This window comes from Tachyglossus aculeatus (assembly GCF_015852505.1).
Source record: "Tachyglossus aculeatus isolate mTacAcu1 chromosome 12 unlocalized genomic scaffold, mTacAcu1.pri SUPER_6_unloc_1, whole genome shotgun sequence".
NCBI lineage: Eukaryota > Metazoa > Chordata > Mammalia > Monotremata > Tachyglossidae > Tachyglossus > Tachyglossus aculeatus.
The window spans coordinates 17513427-17532500 of NW_024044828.1; the positions used below are offsets into that span (position 1 = coordinate 17513427).

At 53.3% G+C, this 19074-nt stretch overlaps 1 protein-coding gene and 1 non-coding gene across 3 annotated transcripts; one reads left to right on the forward strand and one right to left on the reverse strand.

Moving 5' to 3' along the window:
• Positions 1-582: 582 nt before the first annotated feature.
• PRMT5 (protein arginine methyltransferase 5) lies at positions 583-14499 on the reverse strand. 2 transcript variants are annotated; one of them, XM_038741135.1, is made up of 17 exons: positions 14399-14499; positions 10391-10509; positions 7564-7649; positions 7292-7426; positions 4623-4735; positions 4466-4515; positions 3695-3858; positions 2897-3058; positions 2717-2794; positions 2579-2637; positions 2356-2478; positions 2085-2260; positions 1860-1969; positions 1563-1656; positions 1347-1463; positions 1191-1255; positions 583-976 (listed from the first exon to the last, which is right to left on the reverse strand). In XM_038741135.1, exons 2-17 carry the CDS (start codon positions 10491-10493, stop codon positions 824-826), a joined length of 1788 nt encoding a protein of 595 aa, XP_038597063.1. In that variant the 5' UTR covers positions 10494-10509; positions 14399-14499; the 3' UTR covers positions 583-823. The 2 variants fall into 2 exon arrangements, with proteins under 2 accessions (XP_038597063.1, XP_038597062.1); XM_038741134.1 differs by lacking the exon at positions 14399-14499 and adding an exon at positions 12057-12079.
• A 314-nt stretch (positions 14500-14813) lies between these two features.
• TRNAR-ACG lies at positions 14814-14886 on the forward strand. The gene has a single exon. It is a non-coding gene; the product is annotated as a tRNA-Arg (tRNA).
• Positions 14887-19074: the final 4188 nt, after the last annotated feature.

Below are 19074 nucleotides of genomic sequence, written 5' to 3' on the forward strand. Positions count from 1 at the left end.
ACTTTGGGCGGGTCACTTCAGTGTGCCTGACTTTCCTCATCTGTACAATGGGGTTTAAATGTGGGACGGGGACCGTGTCCAACCCCTTGATCTTGTACCCCAGCACTTAGCACAGTGCCTGGCCCCTACTAAGTACTTAAATACCACAATTATTATTGTTTACGAACCTATCTTTATAACCCCCGACCTATCACTTATTCGCAGTCGGTCCTGTCCTGGAGAACGGGGGTCCCATCTACTAATCAGTCAATCAACCGATGGTATTTATTGAGCGCTCATCAGGTGAGGAGGACTGCGTTCTCTGCCAGCTGCTCAGTACAGCCCCTCCTTTGCCTAGAGTCCGTGGCTCAGTCATTACTCTCGAAGGGCCCCAGGACCCAGTGGGTTCAGTGGGGACGTCACGAAGCAAAATCCGCACTCGCTTTTAATTTGGCTTTGACCCAGAAGCGGGATGCAACTCGGAGGCGGGTCCCGTGGGCGGAGGGGAAAAAAGGTGAGGCTCGGCACGACTCTTCCGGGGGTCTCGTCCTTCCGAGGCCCGTGCTGGTCGGAGGTGGGAATCAGACAAGGAGCAGACGGGGGTGGGAGGGAGCTCCGCTTTATTCGCCTTTCCCGGGGCCCAGAGCGGTACCACGAGAGGAAGTGAGCTGAATTCACCCAGTCCAGGTTGGCTTGGCTCCGTACACCGGCTCCCTGTGCCCCGGAGGGAAAGTCTCGAACGCGGCCGTTGGCCCGTCCGCTCGGGGCGGCCCAGCCTCTCCCCGTCCCTCGCCCCGAAGCGAGGGGCCGCGGGGACAGGCGAGGTCCCGGCCCCCGGGCCGGGCTAGAGGCCGATGGTGTAGGAGCGGCCCGTGGGGTTGTGGATGGCGGAGCAGATGGGCGCCGTCACGGCCCACTCGTACCACACCTTCTTGGAGTTGCTGCACCGCCAGAAGCGCACGCAGATGGTCTGGCCCTCTCGCACCGTGATGGGTTGCTGCCGGGACAGAAGCCGGCTGGGGTCGGTGGGGGACGGAGAGAGGGGGCAGCCCCCCTCTCTGGCTGACCGGTGGGCATCAGCGGCTTGGGAGAAGGCGCGGGGGCGGTACCCAGCTCAGGACCGGGAAGGGGAAGGGGTCCGTCTCCCGGAGGAGGAAGGAGCTTGGCTCACCACCCCCGGCTCTGCAGACCCCCGCCGGGGACTCACTCACCTTGATGGGGAAGAGGATGGGAAACCAGGAGAACATGCCTGGTGAATGCGTCTCGGGGCGGATGCCTGAGGAAAGAGGAAACTGAGGCTCTCCGAGCCCCACCTGGCCACGGGCCACCCCGCCACCTGCCTCTCGGCCCCCACCCGAGGCGCTCACTCAGGGTGATGTCCTGGTACAGCACCGTCTCGAAGTAGCCGGCGAAGCCGTGCAGGACCGTGTTCACCTCCACGGGATACTCCAGGGTCTGGTAGCGGTTGTTGTCGATCACGGGGTCTGGCGGGGAGAGGGGCCGGGGATCGGGGACGCTCGGTCGGGGGGGCGGATGGATAGGACACGGCGAGCCAGGAGGGGAAGCCCCCCCAGGAGACCCACCTCGGTTCGGGTGACTGAACGTGAAGCAGGGCTTCGGCTCGGCCAGCTGGTGGAAGTTGTGGAGCCGGACCACGTACGGCATCTCAAACTGGGCCTGGCGGGGCGGGACAGCCGGGGCTGGACAGCAGGGACGGGGACCGCTTCCCCGAGGGGGAGGGACACCGTGGGAGCTGCCTCGGGGTCAGACCGCTGTCCCCGTCACCCCCTCAACTCCCTCCCCATGGGAAGACAAGGGGCTGTCCAGTCCCCGGAGCGGGAAGCACAGGAGGACGGGCGGCGGAGGGGCGCGCTCCTCACCTCGGGGTCTCGGTCCTTCTCCCGACAGGCCCGGACCTCGTTGTAAAGCTTGGAGGAGGAGATGGGAGCCAAGTAGGAGGTGTACTCCCCGGGGATGCTCACCCCATCATCTGCGGCAAGAAGGGCCACTGAGTCCGGGGGAGGGGGCCCACCCGGCCCTCAACAGCGCGGGCCGGCGGCCCCTGCCCCTGCGTTCCCTCCCTCCCTCCGTCCCTCGGCGGGCACCTTTCAGGAAGTGCTGGGCCCCGTCCAGGCACTCGGGAGACAGCTCGTTGTCGGCGAAGGAGCCCAGGAGCTCGCTGACGATGATGTCCGCCTTCTCGGGCGCCGCCCACTCCCGCATGTCGGATGACACCACCGTCACCTGGCTGCCCCACTCCTCGAACTGCCAGTTCTCCAGCCTGCACGGGGCACAGTGGGTGGTGGAGGGGGCGGCGCGGGGCGGGGGCGGGCAGGCCGCACACCCGGCCGGGGAAGGGCTGGCGGGGGCACTCACGTCACCACGGCGTTGGGGTTCTTCTCGACGGCGTACAGCCTGACCCGCCGATCGGCCTGCTTGGCGGCTCGGAGGGAGGCGTTTACCAGGGGGCCCCGGCCGGCGCCCAGCACCATCAACACCCTACGGCGAGCAGACGGGGAGGTGGGGAGGGGGTCAGCGGCGACGGCGGGCTGGCCGCAGGCGAGGAAGACCCGGAGGGGCGGGGGACGGCGGCACTCACTGCACATTGGTGTCCTTCTCCTCCTCGGGCACCCGGTCCAGCAGGCACTTGTAGATGGCCTGCGGCGGACAAGAGCGGGCCCGTTCAGCGGGGACACCGGCCCCGCTCCCCCCCCGGCCCCCCGGCCCCCTTGCCCACCTGCTGGTACTGGGAATACTTGATGGGGTCTTTTTCAAACACCTCGTACGTCTGAGACTCCAGGTTGTCCATCAGCGGCTACGGAAGCGAGGGGCGGGAGGCCGAATCAGAACATTTCCCAGGAAGCGGGTGTCCTGGGCTTCCCCTCGCCACCCCCAGGCCCGGCGACGGTCCCCTCACCTGCAGCGGGGACTGCAGATAGTCCTCGTAGCCCTTGGCGAACAGCTCGTAGGCGTTGGGGGGTGGGCGGTTCTGGCTCAGGTACTCCAGGTACTGCAGGTAGGAGCAGAATTCCTTCTCCGAATGGTGGTTAGCGCCCGTGATGATGAACTGCACCTCCAGCTGCCGGGGAAGGGAGGAGTCTTTTAGACTGTGAGCCCACTGTTGGGTAGGGACCGTCTCGATATGTTGCCAACTTGTACTTCCCAAGCGCTTAGTACAGTGCTCTGCACAGGGTAAGCGCTCAATAAATACAATTGATTGATTGAGTCAGGCCACAGTGGCACCCGCCGCCCTTGCCACTTCAGAGCCCTCCCATCTCCCACGCAGGACCTTTGGGCTTGTCTCAGTATATTTACATCTGCAATTTATTTCTATTAATGTCCATCTCCCCGTCTAGGCAGTAAGCTCAAGGTGGGCATGGACTGTGTCTGTTATATTGGGCTCTCCCGAGCGCTTATTACAGTGCTGTGCGCACAGTTAGCGCTCAATAAATGACTGACCCGGGTTCGCTTGGCGAACTCTGCTCTACCACTTCAGGCACAGAGGGTGTGTTGGGGACCCCCAGACCCTGGGTTGCGGGAGAGGGGATGGAAAGCGGGGGGACGGACGGACGGACCCGAATCCAGCAGACCCCCCTCTTCCCCCAGTAGGCCCCCTCCTCCCCAGCTCCTCTGCCCTCCCTTCCTGGGGAAGAACGTCATGAGATCAGGGAAAGGGGGGAAACGGTCCCCCAACTCTCCCCGTCCCCCCCCACACCTTGAGGAGTCGAAAGATGAGCCTCTGGTGCATCTTGGAGAGGACCGGGAATCCCTTCTTATTGGTCAGGAAGATGCTGGTGGGCAGAATGGCTGCTTTGATGGGCTCCCCAAGCCAGCGGTCGATGATGTGACTGGATGGGAGGTCAGGGCCGACCTCAATAGCTACGGCCGAGGGGAGGAAGACCCGTTAGCCCACGGTCCCGGGGAACGGATCCTGGAGCCAACACTTTCTGAGCCCAATCTGGGGAGGGGTTGGTTCCAGGAACAGCCAGAAAGCTCTGCCTTTGGAGGCCCCCACATCCATCCCATCCCCACCCCAAGACATCCCAAGGTTTGCCAAAATGCCAACATCGGCCCTGGAGAGGGGACAGCAGGGAAGGTGGCAGGAGGGTAGCTTGTTGTGGGCAGGAATGTGTCTATTTGTGGTTATACTGTACTCTCCCAAGCGCTTAGTACAGTGCTTTGCACACAGCAAGCGCTCAATAAATACTATATTTAGAGAGAAGCGGCAGCGTGGCCTAGAGGAAAGAGCAGAGGACTTGGGTTCTAATCCCGGGTCTGCCGCTTGTCTGCTAAATTACCTCACCTGTAAAATGGGGATTAACCCTGGGAGCCCCACGTGGGACACGGACTGTGTCCGACCTGATTATCTTGCACCCACCCCAGTCCTCAGTACAGTGCCTGGTACGTAGTAAGCGCTTCACAGATACCATTTTGAAAAAACCAAAAACCCACGCCGAGAGGAGAGACGGAGAGGTTAGAGACTCACCCACTGCAATCCGCTTGCTGTAGTCACACAGGGTCCGGAAACCGTGCCACCTGCCCGGAGCCAAGCGCAGGGCACGGCCGTCATTCCCGCCGGTGCCCGTCCCCCACCCCCGCGGGCCCACCCCCGCTTTCTGGCCCCCCGCAGCCCGGCCACCTACCACATCCAGGTTTTCTCCTCCCCGGCGCACTCGTCCGTCCGCGTCGCCGGCTCGTTCTCGATGACGTCGTCCCGCAGGTCTTCGGGAGCCATCAGGGGCACCCGCATCCAGAACTGCAGGGGGAAGCCCCAGGGGCCCGCTTAAACCCCCTCCCTCCCGCCTAGACAGAACCGGACCCCCGGGGCGGGACTAGCTGCCCCTTTCATCATCATCATCATCAATCGTATTTATTGAGCGCTTACTGTGTGCAGAACACTGTACTAAGCTCTTGGGAAGTCCAAGTTGGCAACATATAGAGATGGTCCCTACCCAACAGTGGGCTCGCAGTCTAAAAGAGATGGGAAAGGAGGAGGGAAGGAGATGGGGAAGGAGGAGGAATGGAGAAGGGAAGGAGATGGGAAAGGAGGGAAGGAGATGGGAAAGGAGGAAAGGAGAAGAGGAGGAGAAGGGAAAGGAGGAAAGAAGGAGATGGGAAAGGAGGAAAGAAGGAGATGGGAAAGGAGTAAAGAAGGAGATGGGAAAGGAGGAGGGAAGGAGATGGGAAAGGAGGAGGGAAAGAGATGGGAAAGGAGGAGGGAAAGAGATGGGAAAGGAGGAGGGAAAGAGATGGGAAAGGAGGGGGGAAAGACCGATGCTCCCTCCGAGGACCGCGGCCCGCGCTTAGGGGTCAGAGGGCGCACAAACACGTCTCTCCTATTATCGGTCAGGCTGCTCTGCCTCCGATTACGGGCTGGGGTCGGGGCTGCCCCAGAGGGGATGTAACATGTCATTTCCCTCTTCACTGTCGGCCGGGCCCTTAGTACAGCACACCATACCAAAGAGGTGCTCAATAAATGCAACCACTATACCATTTACGGGCAGGGAACGCATATAGCAGGGGCTTCTGCTACACTTTCCCAAGCGCTTGGCACAGAGTGGTGGAGCCAAGGGTGCTCAATAAATACAGGCAACGCCTCTGCTGTATTGTTCTCTCCCAAGCTCTTACTGCAGTAAATGCTTAGTAAATACCAGTGATGATGGCGATAATATCCCTACTGCCAGTTATAATAATGATGGCATTTATTAAGCGCTTACTATGTGCAAAGCACTGTTCTAAGCGCTGGGGAGGTTACAAGATGATCAGGTTGTCCCACGGGGGGCTCACAGTTTTTCATCCCCATTTTATAGATGAGGTAACTGAGGCCCAGAGAAGTCGAGTGACTTGCCCAAAGTCAGCCAGCTGACAATTGGCGGAGCCGGGATTTGAACCCATGACCACTGACTCCAAAGCCCGGGCTCTTTCCACTGAGCCACGCTGCTACTATTACTGCTACTACTTGTTTTATCACAGCCAAGTACTGAACTGAATGTTCTTGGTTCCACTCCCAAGAGAACTAAGGCAGCGGCTCAGCTTCTCATGCCTTGGCACCAGCGAGAGGTTAATAATTATAATAACAATGATGGCATTTATTAAGCGCTTACTATGTGCAAAGCACTGTTCTAAGCGCTGGGGAGGTTACAAGGTGATCAGGTTGTCCCGCGGGGGGGCTCACAGTCTTCATCCCCATTTTCCAGATGAGGGAACCGAGGCCCAGAGAAGTGAAGTGACTTGCCCAAAGTCACACAGCTGACAAGTGGCAGAGCTGGGATTGGAACCCATGACCTCCGACTCCAAAGCCCGGGCTCTTTCCAATCAATCAATCAATCGTATTTACTGAGCGCTTACTGTGTGCAGAGCACTGTACTAAGCGCTTGGGAAATACAAGTTGGCAACATATAGAGACGGTCCCTACCCAACAGTGGGCTCACAGTCTAAAAGGGGGAGACAGACAACAAAACCAAACATACTAACAAAATAAAATGAATAGAATAGATATGTACAGGTAAAATAAATAAATAGAATAATAAATATCATCATCATCATCATCAATTGTATTTATTGAGCGCTTACTGTGTGCAGAGCACTGTACTAAGCCCTTGGGAAGTACAATTTGGCAACATAGAGAGACAGTCCCTACCCAACAGTGGGCTCACAGTCTAAAAGGGGGAGACAGAACAAAAACAAACATACTAACAAAATAAAATAAATAGAATAGATATGTACAGGTAAAATAGAGTAATAAATATGTACAAACATATATCCATATATACAGGTGCTGTGGGGAAGGGAAGGAGGTCTAAAAGGGGGAGACAGAGAACAAAACCAAACACACTAACAAAATAAAATAAATAGAATAGATATGTACAGGTAAAATAAATAGAGTAATAAATATGTACAAACATATATACCTATATACAGGTGCTGTGGGGAAGGGAAGGAGGTCTAAAAGGGGGAGACAGAGAACAAAACCAAACATACTAACAAAATAAAATAAATAGAATAGATATGTACAGGTAAAATAGAGTAATAAATGTGTACAAACATATATACCTATATACAGGTGCTGTGGGGAAGGGAAGGAGGTCTAAAAGGGGGAGACAGAGAACAAAACCAAACATACTAACAAAATAAAATAAATAGAATAGATATGTACAGGTAAAATAAATAGAGTAATAAATATGTACAAACATATATCCATATAGACAGGTGCTGTGGGGAAGGGAAGGAGGTAAGATGGGGGGGATGGAGAGGCTGCCCCGTGGGTGATGCCCCCGGGCCCGGAAGAAAGTGGAGAGCCCCAGTTGCCTACCATGGAAGAGTGGTGGCCAGTGTGGATGTGATTGATCAGGACTCTGGCCAGGTTGGTGTTGTCCTCCTGGTTGAGGGGCAGCAGGAAAGCCGGGAGCCCCAGATACGCCCCGAAATTCAGCTCCTGGAGCATGGCCTGGAACGGAGACCCACACAGGAACAGGCCAGCCGGCCATTCGGGAGCTATTTGGGCCCGTGCCCAGCCCTCACCCCTCTCCCCGACCCGGGGGGCCGACGGGAAGGCGGGACGCGGGATGCGGCAAGCCCCCTTACCGCCTCCGAGTTCCTGCGGATCTTCTCCACCTTGGAGTCGGGGCGGATCCAGGGCGAGAGCTTCCCCACGATCAACGTGTTCCAATCTGCGTTTTCCCCCCCCCCCGCAAGAGGGGACACGGGCTGAGCAAGCCCCCCGACACTCGTTCCTTCCGCGGGCCCCTCGGGGGTCGGGGGGGAGTGGCGGGCAGAGCAGGAGGGCATTCCCCCAGAAACGGGAGCACCGAAGGTGGGATCAACCGGGAAGCCCGGCCTGAGGGGGACCCACGGGGAGGGGGCTTGGGCCTCGAGGGAGCCAGGACCACCGCAAGGTGCACACGCCGCACTGCGTAGTGGACAGAGCTTGGGCCCGGGAGTTGGAAGGTCGGGGGTTCGAATCCCGGCTCTGCTGTGGGAACTTGGGCAACTCACTTCGCGTCTCTGGGCCTCAGTTACCTCATCTGTAAAACGGGGATTGAGACTGTGAGCCTCTGCCCCACACGGGACAGGGGCTGAGTCCATCCAACCCGATTGGCTCGTATCCGTCCCAGCGCTTAGTACGGTGCCTGGCACGTAGTACGTGCTTAATGTTTGTACAGATTTATTACTCAATTTTACTTGTACATATTTACTATTCTATTTATTTTGTTAATGATGTGCACTTAGCTTTCTTTTTGTTCTGACGACTTGACACCTCAATTTTACTTGTACGTATTTACTATTCTATTTATTTTGTTAATGATGTGCACTTAGCTTTAATTCTTTCTGTTCCGATGACTTGACACCTCAATTTTACTTGTACATATTTACTATTCTATTTAGTTAATGATGTGCACTTAGCTTTAATTCTTTTTGTTCTGACGACTGGACACCTCAATTTTACTTGTACATATTTACTATTCTATTTATTTTGTTAATGATGTGCACTTAGCTTTCTTTTTGTTCTGACGACTTGACACCTCAATTTTACTTGTACATATTTACTATTCTATTTATTTTGTTAATGATGTGCACTTAGCTTTAATTCTTTTTGTTCTGATGACTTGACACCTCAATTTTACTTGTACATATTTACTATTCTATTTGTTAATGATGTGCACTTAGCTTTAATTCTTTTTGTTCTGACGACTTGACACCTGTCCACTTGTTTTGTTTTCTTGCCTGTCTCCCCCTTCTAGACTGTGAGCTCACTGTTGGGTAGGGACCATCTCTATATGTTGCCAACTTTTACTTCCCAAGCGCTTAGGACAGTGCTCTGCACACAGTAAGCGCTCAATAAATACGACAATGAATGAATGAATGAATTTATTACTCAATTTTATTTGTACATATTTACTATTCTATTTATTTTGTTAATGATGTGCACTTAGCTTTAATTCTTTTTGTTCTGAGGACTTAACACTTGTCCACTTGTTTTGTTTTGTTGTCTGTCTCCCCCTTCTAGACTGTGAGCCCACTGTTGGGTAGGGACCATCTCTCTGTATGTTGCCAACTTGTACTTCCCAAGCGCTTAGTACAGTGCTCTGCACACAGTAAACACTCAATAAATACGATTGAATGAATGAATTAGTACAGTGCTCTGCACACAGTAAGCGCTCAATAAATACGATCGAATGAATGAATGAATTTATTACTCTTACTTGTACATATTTACTATTCTATTTATTTTGTTAATGATGTGCACTTGGCTTTAATTCTTTTTGTTCTGACGACTTGACACCTGTCCACTTGTTTGGTTTTGTTCTCTGTCTCCCCCTTCTAGACTGTGAGCCCACTGTCGGGTAGGGACCGTTTCTATATGTTGCCAACTTGTACTTCCCAAGCGCTTAGTACAGTGCTCTGCACACAGTAAGCGCTCAAAAAATACGATTGAATGAATGAATGAATTAGTACGGTGCTCTGCATACAGTAAGCGCTCAATACATACGATTGAATGAATGAATTTATTACTCAATTTTACTTGTACATATTTACTACTCTATTTATTTTGTTAATGATGTGCACTTAGCTTTAATTCTTTTCGTTCTGACGACTTGACACTTGTCCACTTGTTTTGTTTTGTTGTCTGTCTCCCCCTTCTAGACTGTGAGCCCATTGTCAGGTAGGGACCGTTTCTATATGTTGCCAACTTGTACTTCCCAAGCACTTAGTACAGTGCTCGGCACACAGTAAGCACTCAATAAATACAATTGAATGAATGAATTTATTACTCAATTTTACTTGTACATATTTACTATTCTATTTATTTTGTTAATGATGTGCACTTAGCTTTAATTCCTTTCGTTCTGACGACTTGACACCCGTCCACTTGTTTTGTTGTCCGTCTCCCCCTTCTAGACTGTGAGCCCGTTGTCGGGTAGGGACCGTCTCTATACGTTGCCAACTTGTACTTCCCAAGCGCTTAGTACAGTGCTCTGCACACAGTAAGCGCTCAATACGATTGAATGAATGAATGAATTTATTACTCAATTTTACTAGTACATATTTACTATTCTATTTATTTTGTTAATGATGTGCACTTAGCTTTAATTCCTTTTGTTCTGACGACTTGACACCCGTCCACTTGTTTTGCTGTCCGTCTCCCCCTTCTAGACTGTGAGCCCGTTGTCGGGTAGGGACCGTCTCTATACGTTGCCAACTTGTACTTCCCAAGCGCTTAGTACAGTGCTCTGCACACAGTAAGCGCTCAATAAATACGACTGAATGAATGAATGAATAGCACTATTATTATGGTATTAAGCAGAGGAGGGAAGGGAAGAATCTGAGGCCTGGAGGAGGGCGGGCGGGAAGGGGCAAACAATTTTCCCGGACGCCCGAGAGCCTGGCGGGTCGGCGAGATGATTCCTACCCCGTCCGGAGAGCAGCAGGTCGGATCGGGTCTGGGGTCCAGGGCGGATCTTGGCGGGCTCCTGGGTGAACTCCCTCTTGAAGCGAGGGTGGAAAACAGGCATACAGAGGAAGTCGAAGCTGAGACACGGATAAAGAGGGGTTACAGGGAGCAGAGACCCCAGGTTCGGGCCATCGAACTCAGACCCGACCTGCCCCGTACTAGACGTGGTTCCCTTTGGGTGTCCCCCCCACCACCTCCCCTGGTTGGGGTAGGGAGCACTGCCAACCCCGCCTTCCAATTCCCCATGCCCCCCGCCCCAAGCTGGGGAGAACGAGGAGGGGGGAGAATGGAAAGGGGGGGAATATCTTGGAAACGAGAAGCAACGTGGCCTGGCCGCAAGGGCTCGAGCTTGGGAGTCGGAGGACGTGGGTTCTAATCCCGGCCCCGCCACCTGTCAGCTGTGGGACCTTGGCCAAGCCACTCAACGTCTCTGACCCTCAGTTCCCTCAGCTGTAAGATGGGGACTAAGACTATGAACCCCACGTGTGACAACCTGATCACCCTGCATCTACCACAGTGCTCGACACACAGTACGCGCTTAACGAACACTGTCATTACAAAATGCAAATCAGACCCTTGGGTGGGGGGAAGGGGGTTTCCCTCTGCTGCTCAGTGCAAGCGCTTAGTACAGTGCTCTGCACACAGTAAGTGCTCAATAAATAGACTGTGAGCCCAATGTTGGGTAGGGACTGTCTCTATATGTTGCCAATTTGTACTTCCCAAGCGCTTAGTACAGTGCTCTGTACATAGTAAGTGCTCAATAAATACGATTAATGATGATGATGAATGAATGAATGGTGGGTGCAAGCGCTCAATAAATACGACTGAATGAATGAATGAATGGCGGGTGGCCACCAACCCCACCATCCCTCTCTGAGGATGATGAGGATGACGATGATGATGGCATTTGTTAAGTGCTTACTATACACCAAGCACTGTTCTAAGCGTTGGGGAGGGGATACCGGGTAATCAGGTTGTCCTACATTGGACTCACAGTCTTCACCCCCATTTTACAGATGAGGTCACTGAGGAGCCCCATGTGGGACAACCTGATTACCCGGTACGTACCCCAGCGCTTAGAACAGTGCTTGGTACATAGTAAGTGCTTAATAAACAGCGTGGCTCAGTGGAAAGAGCCCGGGCTTTGGAGTCAGAGGTCATGGGTTCAATTCCCGGCTCTGCCACTTGTCAGCTGTGTGACTTTGGGCAAGTCACTTAACTTCTCTGTGCCTCAGTTCCTTCATCTGTAAAATGGGAATGAAGACTGTGAGCCCCACGTGGGACAACCTGATCACCTTGTAACCTCCCCAGCGCTTAGAACGGGGCTTTGCACATAGTAAGCGCTTAATAAATGTCAACATCATTATTATTATTAATAAACACCATCAAAAGAAAAAAAGAGGACGTTTCTCTCCAGGCCAAGCCCCCCAGATCTTGCTGGATGATAGTCTCTCCCAGACGTTGGCCTCATGTCCCATCCTCCCCTGCGAGGGGTGGGAAGTAGGTCCTTCTCTTCCTAGAGTTTACTACTATTCAATATTAGCCATATTAACTAATAATACTAATACTATAATACAATAATACTATACTATAATAATACTAATAGCATTTATTAAGTGCTTACAATGTGCAAAGCACTGTTCTAAGCGCTGGGGAGTTTACAAGGTGATCAGGTTGTCCCACGTGGGGCTCCCGGTCTTCATCCCCATTTTCCAGATGAGGGAACTGAGGCCCGGAGAAGTGAAGTGGCTTGCCCAAAGTCACCCGGCTGACAGGTGGCGGCGCCGGGATTTGAACCCACAACCTCTGACTCCCAAGCACGGGCTCTTTCACAGTTTTAGACTGTGAGCCCACTGTTGGGTAGGGACTGTCTCTGTATGTTGCCAACTTGTACTTCCCAAGTGCTTAGTACAGTGCTCTGCACACAGTAAGTAATCAAGGGCTTAGTCCAGTGCTCTGCACACAGTAAGTGCTCAATAAATACGATTGATTGATTTCCACTGAGCCACGCTGCTTCGAATTGAGGGCTTACTGTGGGCAAAGCACTGTACTAGGTGCTCTGCGCTGAGTTTGTCCAACTCATAGCCTGCTCCCCGCCCCGATGGCCTCGCCCACCCCCCACCCCGTCCCCTCAGTATTCATTCCTCAGTGGAGAAGAGCACGGGCTTTGGAGTCAGAGGTCATGGGTTCGAATCCCGGCTCCGCCACGTGTCTGCTGTGTGACCTTGGGCAAGTCACTTAACTTCTCTGAGCCTCAGTTACCTCATCTGTAAAATGGGGATTAAGACTGTGAGCCCCATGTGGGACAACTTGATCACCTTGTGTCCACCCCCAGCACTTAGAACAGTGCTCTGCACATAGTAAGCGCTTAACAAATGCCATCATTATTATTATTATTATTATTCACTCAGTCGTATTTATTGAGCGCTTACTGTGTGCAGACGACTGTACTGAGCGCTTGGCAACATATAGAGGCGGTCCCTACCCAACAGGGGCCTCACAGTAGCCCCGTCCTCCCCCCGCCCCAATGGTCTCTCCCACCCCCCCACCCCGTTCCCTCAGTAGCCCCGTCCTCCCCCCGCCCCAATGGTCTCTCCCACCCCCTCACCCCGTTCCCTCAGTTGCCCCGTCCGCCCCCCACCCAAATGGTCTCTCCCCCCCCCCCACCCCGTTCCCTCAGTAGCCCCATCCGCCCCCCCATGGTCTCTCCCCCCCCCATCCCGTTCCCTCAGTAGCCCCGTCCGCCCCCACCCCAATGGTCTCTCCCACCCCCTTACCCCATTCCCTCAGTAGCCCCATCCGCCCCCCGCCCCGATGGTCTCTCCCACCCCCTTACCCCCTTCCCTCAGTAGCCCCGTCCGCCCCCACCCCAATGGTCTCTCCCACCCTCTACCCCATTCCCTCAGGAGCCCCGTCCGCCCCCCACCCCAATGGTCTCTCCCACCCCCTCCCCCCGTTCCCTCAGTAGCCCCGTCCGCCCCCCGCCCCAATGGTCTCCCCCACCCCCCCATCCTGTTCCCTCAGTAGCCCCGTCCTCCCCCGCCCCAATGGTCTCTCCCACCCCCCACCCCGTTCCCTCGGTTGCCCCGTCCGCCCCCCACCCAAATGGTCTCTCCCCCCCCCCACCCCGTTCCCTCAGTAGCCCCATCCGCCCCCCCCCATGGTCTCTCCCCCCCCATCCCGTTCCCTCAGTAGCCCCGTCCGCCCCCACCCCAATGGTCTCTCCCACCCCCTCACCCCATTCCCTCAGTAGCCCCATCCGCCCCCCGCCCCGATGGTCTCTCCCACCCCCTTACCCCCTTCCCTCAGTAGCCCCGTCCGCCCCCACCCCAATGGTCTCTCCCACCCTCTACCCCATTCCCTCAGTAGCCCCGTCCGCCCCCCACCCCAATGGTCTCTCCCACCCCCTCACCCCGTTCCCTCAGTAGCCCCGTCCGCCCCCCGCCCCAATGGTCTCCCCCACCCCCCCATCCTGTTCCCTCAGTAGCCCCGTCCTCCCCCGCCCCAATGGTCTCTCCCACCCCATCCCCTCAGTAGCCCCGTCCGCCCCCAGCCTCAATAGTCTCTCCCACCCCCCCACCCCGTTCCCTCAGTAGCCCCGCCCGCCCCCCCCGCCCCAATGGTCTCTCCCACCCCCCCATCCTGTTCCCTCAGTTGCCCCGTCCGCCCCCACCCCAATGGTCTCTCCCACCCCATCCCGTTCCCTCTGTAGCCCCGTCCTCCCCCGCCTCAATGGTCTCTCCCACCCCATCCCGTTCCCTCTGTAGCCCCGTCCTCCCCCGCCCCAATGGTCTCTCCCACCCCCCACCCCGTTCCCTCAGTAGCCCCGTCCTCCCCCGCCCCAATGGTCTCTCCCACCCCCCACCCCGTTCCCTCGGTAACCCCGCCCGCCCCCCCAGGGAGGGCTGGTCTCTCCCGCCGCGGGGTTTTCTGAGCCGTTTCCCGCCCGGTCTCGGGGCTCCTCACCCCTGCTTGGCCACCGCCCCCAAGGTATCGGCCACCTCGGGGACACAGTTCAGGTCCCGCCCGCTGGACACGCGGCTCCCGCCGGCTCCCCCGACCGCCGCCACCGCCGCCGCCGCCATCTTCCAGCCCCCGCCGGCCACGCCGGGACCCCGCGGCACGAGCGGCCAATCACAGCCGGGCTTCCCTCGGGGCGGGGGGAGGGGGCGGTTGCCTTAGCAACCGAGCGGGCCGCGCCAACCGTGAGCAAAGGGGCGGGCTCAGGCCCAAGCCTCTCCGCCAATCGCGTTGGAGCGAGGCGAGGGATCAGCCAATCCGAGAGCTTCTCTTACGAATCACGTGAGGTTGAAACTACAAATCCCAGAAGGCAGCGGGGCCTAGAGACAAGAGTTCCCCCCGAACGACCACTTGCATCCCTGGGCCAGTGGCGCAATGGATAACGCGTCTGACTACGGATCAGAAGATTCCAGGTTCGACTCCTGGCTGGCTCGACTCGGGAAATAATTTTTTTTTTTTAATCAAAAAAAACGACTTTTTTCCTCCCCCAGTTTTACACCCTCCCCGACCCACCTCTCATCATCATATTTATCAAAAAATATCTACTTCCTCCCCCAGTTGTTTTACACCCTCCCCCCCACGTCTCTCAATAATAATAATAATAATAATGACATTTATAAAAAAAATCTACTTTCTTCCTCCCCCAGTTTTACACCCTCCCCGCCCCACCTCTCATCATCATCATCATCATAACATTTATCAAAAAATATCTACTTCCTCCCCTAGTTGTTTTACACCCTACCCGCCCCACCTCTCATAATAATAGTAATAATAATGACATTTATCAAAAATATCTACCTTCTCCCCCCTTTTACACCCTCCTCGCCCCACCTCTCATAATAATAATAATAATAATGACATTTACCAAAAAAATCTACTTTCTTCCTCCCCCAGTTTTACACCCTCCCCGCCCCACCTCTCATACTACTACTACTACTACTACTACTACTAATGACATTTATAAAAAATATCTTTCTTCCTCCCCCAGTTTTACACCCTCCCTGCCCCACCCCTCATATTAATAATAATAATAATGATGACATTTATCAAAAAATATCTACTTTCTTCCCCCCCAGTTTTACACCCTCCCCACCACACCTCTCATAATAATAATAGTAATGACATTTATCAAAAAATGTTACTTTCCTCCTCCCCCAGTTTTACACCCTCCCCCCCACCTCTCACAATAATAATAATGACATTTATAAAAAATATCGACTTTCTTCCTCCCCCAGTTTTACACCCTCCCCGCCGCACCTCTCATGATAATAATGATGACATTTATCAAAAAATATCTTACTTTCCTCCTCCCCCAGTTTTACACCCTCCCCGCCGCACCTCTCATGATAATAATGATGACATTTATCAAAAAATATCTTACTTTCCTCCTCCCCCAGTTTTACACCCTCCCCGCCCCACCCCTCATAATAATAATAGTAATAATAATGACATTTACCCGTGCCCTCTGACCCCAGAGCCCGTGCTCTTTCCACTGAACCACGCTACTTCTCTGCTCTCCTGCTTGTATTTAACCTTCCTGACTGTTCCGCGCCATTTCATCTCTCTCCTCCACCTCCCCCAAATCCAGCCGTCACCCTCACCCATTGCTAAATTTGCTGTGTGACCCTAACTTCTGGGCCTCAGTTCCCTCATCTGTAAAATGGGCATTAAGACTGAGAGCCCCTATGGGAGATGGACTGAGTTCAAGCTGATTATTTTGCACCTATTCCAGGGCTTAGTACAGTGCCTACGTAGTAAGCACTTATCAAATACCATTAAAAAATCTGCTAAAGTCCCCCAAATCTCCCCTCTTTGCTGGGCTCCTCCTTTGGCAACTGTTCTGCTTCTTCATCAGACTGTGAGCGCAGTGTTTGATAGGGACTGTGTGTGACCTTATTTTCTATCAACCCCAGGGCTTATTCAGTGTTTGGCACATAGTAAGTGCTTAATCAATCAATCAATCAATCAATCAATCGTATTTATTGAGCGCTTACTGTGTGCAGAGCACTGTACTAAGCGCTTAACAAATACACAGTTATTTTGGCAGAGTGGCTAGAGCACTCTAGACTGTGAGCCCGCTGTTGGGTAGGGACTGTATATGTTGCCAACTTGTACTTCCCAATCGCTTAGTACAGTGCTCTGCACACAGTAATTGCTCAATAAACGCGATTGAATGAATGGGGCTGTGAGTCAGAAGGTAATCAATCAATCAATCGTATTTATTGAGCACTTACTCTGTGCCGAGCACTGTAGTAAGCGCTTGGGAAGTACAAGTTGGCAACATCTAGAGACGGTCCCTACCCGACAGTGGGCTCACAGTCTAAAAAGGGGAGACAGAGAACAAAACCAAACATACTAACAAAATAAAATCAATAGACTAGATATGTACAAGTAAGATAAATAGAGTAATAAATATGTGCAAACATATATACAGGTGCTGTGGGGAAGGGAAGGAGGTAAGATGCGGGGGATGGAGAGGGGGAGAGGAAGGAAGGGGCTCAGTCTGGGAAGGCCTCCTGGAGGAGGTGAGCCAGCTCGGCCACTTGTCTGCTGTGTGACCTTGGGCAAGTCACTTCACTTCCCTGGGCCTCAGTTACCTACCTCGGGCACGCCACTTTACTTCTCGGGGCCTCAGTTCCCTCATCTGTAAAATGGGAACCGAGACTATGAGCCCCATGTGGGACAGGGACTGCGTCCAACCCGATTTGCTTGTATCCACCCCAGCACTTAGTACGGTGCCTGGCACCGTCCCTCGCTCTCGCCTGTCCCGCCATCGACCCCCGGCCCACGTCCTCCCCCGGGCCCGGAATGCCCCCAATCCCTCTGCCCACCCGCCAAGCTCGCTCTCTTCCTCCCTTCAAGGCCCTGCTGAGAGCTCACCTCCTCCAGGAGGCCTTCCCACACTCAGCCCCTTCCTTCCTCTCCCCCTCGTCCCCCTCTCCATCCCCCCCATCTTACCTCCTTCCCTTCCCCACAGCACCTGTATATATGTAGATATGGTTGTACATATTTATTACTCTATTTATTTATTTATTTTGCTTGTACATATCTATCCTATTTATTTTATTTTGTTAGTATGTTTGGTTTTGTTCTCTGTCTCCCCCTTTTAGACTGTGAGCCCACTGCTGGGTGGGGACCGTCTCTATATGTTGCCAATTTGTACTTCCCAAGCGCTTAGTACAGTGCTCTGCACATAGTAAGCGCTCAATAAATACGATTGATGATGATGATGGCACACGGTAAGTGCTTAACAGATACTATTATTATTATTATTATTTTTATGATGCCTGCTGCCGGGTACAGCTACAGAAGCAGCGTGGCTCAGTGGAAAGCGCTCGGGCTTTGGAGTCAGAGGTCGGAGGTTCAAATCCCGGCTCTGCCACTTGTCAGCTGTGTGACTTTGGGCAGGTCACTTCACTTCTCTGGGCCTCACTTCCCTCAGCTGGAAAATGGGGATTAAGTCTGTGAGCCCCAGGTGGGACAATTTGCTTACCTTGTATTTAGAACAGTGCTTTGCACATAGTAAGCGCTTAATAAATGCCATTATTATTAATTATTATTATTATTACCCAATCTTCTGCAAACTCCTCTAGGTGACCATACAATTTCTTCAGGGACCTAATGCTCCCACTCCCCCCTTCCTTTGCAGCTCCCAGGGCTCTCGGCATCCTCCTCCACCTGCCCACCTTTCTGCCTCCCCCGGATCCCTTTCCTCCGCATCACCGTTGAACCACCATCCCAATCAATCAATGGTATTTATTGAGCACTGACTGAGTGTTCAGCGCTGTAGTAGCCGCTTGGAAGAGCACAATACGGTAGAGTTGGAAGGCACATTCCCTTCCCACAACCAGCCTACCTTGCAGGGGGGCTGAAAAAAGCAGTAATAATCTAGCGTCGCCTCCACAAAACTTCAGAAAGGCCACTGTAGTGGTCAATCAATCAATCAATCGTATTTATTGAGCGCTTACTGTGTGCAGAGCACTGGACTAAGCGCTTGGGAAGTCCAAGTTGGCAACATCTAGAGACGGTCCCTACCCAACAGCGGGCTCACAGTCTAAAAGGGGGAGACGGAGAACAAAACCAAACAAAATAAAATAAATAGAATACACAGTGACTGCGTTAGCGACTTGGACTCTAAGCCCGGAGGAGTCGCAAATTCAACTCCTCTTGCCCCAGTACCTATCGATCTTTGTTTTTGTCCTGAAGTTGTCTTCATGCTTTGTGTCACCTCTCATCAATCCCCTCTCCCTCAAATATTTAAGGGCAGGGACCATGTATTATTTCCTAGAGTTTAGTACAGTGTTCTGCACACAGTAAAAGCTAAATACAATCACTATTACGTACATTTCCGTACGTAGCTGTAATTTATCAATTCATATTAATGTCTGTGTCCCCCTCTTGACTGGAAGCTTGCTGTGGGCAGGGAATTTGTCCATGTCTAATTCCCACTTGTATTATTTCCCAGAGTTTAGTACAGTGCTGTGCACACAGTAAATGCCAAATACAATCACTATGTACATTTCTGTACATAGCTGTAATTTATCAATTTATACTAATGTCTGTCTCCCCCTCTTGACTGGAAGCTTGCTGTGGGCAGGGAATTTGTCCCTGTCTAATTCCCA